General features: G+C 37.5%; 1 protein-coding gene across 1 annotated transcript in view; it reads left to right on the plus strand.

Moving 5' to 3' along the window:
* Window positions 1–4,770, plus strand: part of myom1b (myomesin 1b) — a 53,789-nt gene extending 49,019 nt beyond the window's left edge. The window contains exons 40-41 of the mRNA XM_084403742.1: window positions 1,204–1,636; window positions 1,804–4,770. Of these exons, the coding sequence (XP_084259868.1) occupies window positions 1,204–1,636; window positions 1,804–1,943 (573 nt within the window). The 3' untranslated portion in view covers window positions 1,944–4,770. The remainder of the gene's footprint in view (window positions 1–1,203; window positions 1,637–1,803) is intronic.
* The last annotated feature ends 1,397 nt before the right edge of the window (window positions 4,771–6,167 follow it).

Here is a 6,167-nt window from a genome sequence, read left to right on the forward strand (position 1 = left end):
CCTAATAGAAATGTTCAGAATAAATTTGAGGGTAAATAACTACTTTGTAGAATAGCATAGGAACAATACTACATGTAACATGCTCATAATATTAGTTTTTATTAACATCCCAGTGGATATTGTGCAAAACTTTTTTAGTGCATTGAAAAAAAAAACATACAAGGGTCTACTTTTAAATAATAATTTATGACACAATTAAAAACACTTTGATTTGTGCATCCTTAAATTCAAGTCATGAAAATCTGGGGGGGAAAAAACTGGAATACACTACACGACTTTTCAAATCTGAACAGATTTTGAAACACTAGGCATCACACTTAACAACTTTGTAAATGGTTAAAGAGAAAACCATCATACACTACAACTAAACAAATGATCACACACTACATTACTTTCAAGTTCTTCCCAACTTTCCAGCAACAAACTTGTGTTAGGAGACGCATGAGATCAGATCAAAGTAACAATCCAACATGTTTGATTTCCTCTGGTTGAATAGAATTACAGTCTGAAGCTAAAAAAATATACACTACACTATTTTAAGTGAAATCTGCAGACTGGCTCTGACTTGTGGGAAATGGCACTGACTCAAAACTGTAATTCAAGGCAAATATCTGAGTTTAAGCAGCCTTTAGTAAGAGTTTTAGGCCTGGTTTCACAGACAGGGTTTAGATTAAGCCAAGATTAGGCCTTAGTTCAATTAAGACATTTAAGTAACTTATAAATGTGTCTTAGAAATGCATCCTGAGACAAAACAATGGCACTGACATATTTTAAGATATGACAGTGCAAGTTGCTTTCAGGTTAAACACCTCAAACATGCATTTTAGTCTGAGACTAGGCTTAAGCCTTAACTGTGAAGCCGGGCAACAGTTGGTTAAGTGTGAAAATGTAAATAATTTGCACCTAACACTATAGTTTATTAGTTCGGTTACATATTCACATTTTTTCCTAAAAACACAGACGTAGGGTTAGATTTGCAATAATGTAACTAATCTTCATAACTTTTTATATTTATGTAAACTTGGTAAGTGATATTATTTAGATCACATACACACACACATACATATATATTAAGTCTTCACTACCCCAAAATAATTGACACTTTCATGGTAATGTGGATTGATCATTTATAGTATTTAATCAAGAAATCATGATTGATTGCATATGTACATCCGTGTAATTTGTGCCTCTTGCTCTTGCCAGTTGAAAGCGATTGAAAACATGGGTGATTATGGTGTGATGTCATATCTGGCTGATGCAGATGGAAACGTGATTATTGGACCTGGGACTCCTGTACCCACTTCTCATTCAACAAAGCCTTCCACCAGATCAATTCCCACAACACCCACCCCAGTCACTCCAACTCAAACACCAACCCCAGCTAATCCAAACCCCCAAAATCAAACCCCAAGTACGCCAACTCCATCAACCCCACCAACTCAAATCCCAAAAAATCAATCCCCAGGTACCCCAACCCCTGAAAATCGAACCTCAGATACCCCTATTCTCCAACACCCAGCTAATCTGACTTCCTCAATCTCAAATACATCCACTCCTGAACCCTTCACTCCCACACCAGGTGAGAAATCTGCAAATATCTCAATGGACGATAAGATGATAACAGCAATGCTGGAAGGTGAGAAAGGGTGCAGAAATACACAAGACATACATAAACGTTTTACATACATCCTGACAAACCATGTGGCTTTGTGTGTGAAAGTGAGTGTTTGTTGGGAAAGTATAATTTACAGGTTTTGTTTCATACAGACTCTGCGTCTTAATCAGATAATACCACTTTTACAGAGGCGGTTGAACCCATACATCACACTGACCATGTTGATGTACCTGTTTCTACAACTGCACCGGAAACCACATCATCATCCGAACCGGAGCCCAGCCCAGAGGAAACTACAGCAGCTCTTGAAACTGCAAACGAGGATTGAAATGTGTGTGAAATGAAAGATGCTTAAAAATGCTTGAGGACACGGTTTAACTGTATTGTTGTTGTAGCACTTGCTATAGGGATTGTAACCATGTTAGTTCTTGTTTTAGAGGTTATTTGATGCGTGTTTCTTCTCAAATGCCTGCTTTAGCATGTTAACTATCTGATCATCAGTGCTTTACGGAGCCCCTAAAGGGACATAGTGATGGTAAAAATATATATATATATTTCAATGCTTTTGCATTCTCGCAAAACTTTTGTGTAACCCAACAAACTCTGCATTCGCTCTGAAATCTTTTGTGCTGGAAATATGAGAGGAAAAACTATATTTTGTGAAAACACAATACTTTTACGAAGGAACGCAATGTTTCTCGGGGAACACAATAGTTTTGTGAAAGAATGCAAAGTTCCCTTTCGAAACTTTGACGCTCCGTCTGCCAAAGATACTATGGGGAACACCATCAGTGACAAACATGCCAATTTATTGGCTGAGACAGTCCATGACATCACAAGCGGAGCGCCCACAAATATAAAAGTATAAAAAAGATTTGTTTTGTCTTCAGGTGCTGTTTGTTTGAGTAGTGAGTGGTGAAAGCGAATGAACAATGGAACCAAGCAATGCCTCAGGAAGTGTGTGCCTCTGTGTACTAGGTTTCCAGGAGTGGAGCACGTTCAGCACTCGAGAGCTCCTCTCACACTTGGCCCTCTTCTCGAGGAATCAGGAACGAGCGTCTGCGCCTCATGGCTCAGCAAAGGGGTCATGGGGTTCACACGTCAAGCTGGCAGAGGAATATGAGAGAGGGATTGATCTTTCTCATTCCTTTGTAATGGGCTTGAGTGATCAGTTGGATCAGGATGCACTGTCTTTGCCGTCCTCTGATCCAGCAGTAAACTGCATTTATCCTGATCTCATTGCTTCCTTTTTTCATATGGAAGTGAAATAGTATTAGGTTCCCCCCTTTTTGCAACAGTGGCTATTATGAAGGTTGTGAGACATATCTCCCCTTTGTTAGCTATAAATGATATATTTATAAGTTATATGAGTGAATGTGAGTCTTTTATCGATCCAGGAGATGTTTGCGTGCAGGGAGTGAGTGCTCTCCCCTGCAGGTTCCCTATAGTGGGTTAAGTTTAGATGGCAAGATTTTTTGGCATTTATACTATGCCGTTCTTGTATTTGCACTCCTCCTTGTGGATTAAAATGAAGGTTGCAATCTCCCCCTGGATGTAGTGGTATTACTAAAGGTCAAGTTGATATTCTCCCTTTGGTTGGTTCTTCCTAAGAGCTTTATCTATATTATAGATAAAGAAGAAGCTGACATAGCTTAGCCATTATTCCTAGAGGTCTGCTCTCGGGGGCTTATAAGGCTATTCCTGTTCCGTGAGGGAGGGAGGAAGGTTGTAAAGGCCGGGACTCCCCTTGCTATAGAACAGGGGTGCCCGATCCTGTTCCTGGAGATCTACCTACCTGCAGAGTTCAGTTCCAGCCTTGCTCCAACACATCTGTCTGTAATTATCAAGTGTTCCTGAAGATCTTAATCAGTGGGTTCATGCGTGTTTGATCAGGGTTGGAGCGGAACTTTGCAGGACGGTAGATCTCCAGGGAACAGGATTGGACACCCCGGCTATAGAGCATAGAATCTTGGGGATCATGTCCTACTATTAGAAGGTACTGGCCTAGGGTGTAATACCACAATATAGTCTATGTAAGTCCTCGGGGTTGGCATGCTCTGACTCCGGCTTAGTATCCGTAAAATCAATCATGCTATGCTCATAGCGCCTTCAACAGATGCGGCATTGAAGTTCCACTTCAAAAGGGAATGTCTAGGTTACACATGAAACCCTGGTTCCCTGAGAAGAGGAACGAGACACTGCGTCTCGTTGCCATGCTTAGGGCTTGCCTGCAAGTCTCCTTCAGACAAAAGAGTTGATGACGTGTATTAAAGGCACCCTTTTATACTTACAGGTGCCCCACTTGTGACGTCATGGACAGCCAATAAATTGGCATGTTTGTCACTCATGCTTCAAACACCGGTCATGCTGATGGCGTTCCCCATAGCGTCTTTAGCAGATCTCGTTCCCCTTCTTATGGAACCGGTTACATACGTAACCTAAACGTTTCCCTGATGAACGCAATAGTGTTGCGAAAGAACGCAAAGTTTCGAGGGCGAACGCAAAACTTTTGAAAGCAAACGCCAAGTTTCTCTGAGGAACGCAATCATTTTGCGAGAGAAGGCAAAGTTTCTAGGAGGAATGCAATAATTTTGTGATAGAATGCAATCGGTTTGTGAAAGAATGAGTGAAAGCAATATTTTTACGGGAAAATGCAAAATCATTTCTTATCCCATCTCATATTCTTTCCATCACCATGTCTCGTTAGTGGTATCGTAGTGCTTTGATGTCAACATGAAATAAAAATAGACACTTTTTACTTTTAATTTCTGGTCTTATTATGCACAAAATTACTTTATTCCAAAAAAAAAAAAAAAACACTCGCTAAGTTATGAATGTAACACTTACATTTCATTGTAGGATCCACCTAGTGAAAGCGTTATATCCTTTAGGTACGTTGCTAAAAACACTTAAACGCAGTGCACTAAATTTGCAGTACGTTACATAGATGTTTATTCATTTAGCCAGCAGCTTTCAAAATAAAACAAGCAGAATCAATTATAAGGGAGGCGACAACACAAGTAGTGCTACATTAACATTTAATTGAATACTAGAATAATACAGTGTAAGATTTATTAAATATCACTGAATTTAATTTTACATGTAAATGTTATGAATATGTAATCTGCATGTTTATTTGTGATTAAATAAAATATACATCCAAACAATTGAGTGATGAATATATTACTGACAATCAGCAAAACTGATAAAACACCTCAGTTATTGTTATTGTTTCACCATGTTTTTCACTTAATACTGGTCCAGATTTTCATTATCTCCTAAGAACAGCATTTGTAGCAAAACATTATGCATATACTCTATTTCTAAAGCGAACATGAATTTCCTTTAAAATGCAGAAGCTAGAGTTCTCACTAGAAATGAGAAATGTAATCATATTCTCCAACTGTTGCTCACGTTCTATATTAATCAGAACACCTTTTTCAATACTTTAACTGAACATTAAAATGTGCGCATGCACAAACAACAAATTGATAGAGATATGTCGTTGTGAAAAGTCAAGCTATTGAAGAAACTCAAATCACTCATCAGATGTTAACTCTTCAGAATCAACACACAAAAAAACAAGACTATAATTGTATTTATTTTAACAGACATTTATTTGCACATTTACTTTTGTAGATGAAAAGCACCAGTTCTGACATTCTGCTCCTGTGTAGCCGTTTGAAAATGATTGAGCTGATTTTTATTCTGTATCTATTTCTCTAGAAATTCTGCACAACAGATATGAAGATGGTAGCAATGATGATTCTGTACATGAAATGACAGTGAACTTTAATATGATAACAACAATTCCATAAATTGTTAGATAAAACACACCTATTCAGGTAGTTTACAAAATATTACAGTCGATCTACTGTAAATAAAAATAACACGGAGCAGTGATTTTCATGTTAACAGCCTACAATATACGTAGCATTTTGCACACATTTCAATCACAAATGATTATGCCATTGATAAAATATCCAACTGGAAGCTCCTGTCACCAAGACAAAAGTCTTGTGTGTGTAAGCATGAACATGTTCTTCACACAAAACATAATATCTTCCATAAATGTATACAATATATATATATAAAAAAAGGTTCTAATGTAGATCAATTATCTTAGAACTGAATGTAGTCTTGGGTCAAAAACTGTGGGTGGAAAGGGTGGAATGTCTGGATTTGAACAACAGTGAGAAAGTTTTCATTTAGTCATTGGGTGAGACGGATTCTTTTTTATGCCTGGTGATGTAATTAAACAGTTGTGAATAGTGTTATTGTTGAAGTCATGTGTATGTTAAAAAACATCTGTTTTGGGGTGAAGATTGCTATAATATACCATAGACTGTATATATAATAATTATTATACTAATTTCTAAGAGAAAAGATTTTTCACAATTATTAATGAAAAGATATAATGCACTGCAACGTACATTATAGATTCTTTTATAATGCATTATACATAAAGTCTTCAAGTAGAGAGTAACCAAATTATCTTAAATCAAGCCTAACTTTAAAGGGGTCATGATCTGAGAAAAAAAAATTCCTTGAG

This window comes from Rutilus rutilus, assembly GCF_951802725.1.
Source record: "Rutilus rutilus genome assembly, chromosome: 3".
In the NCBI taxonomy this organism is placed as follows: Eukaryota; Metazoa; Chordata; class Actinopteri; order Cypriniformes; family Leuciscidae; genus Rutilus; species Rutilus rutilus.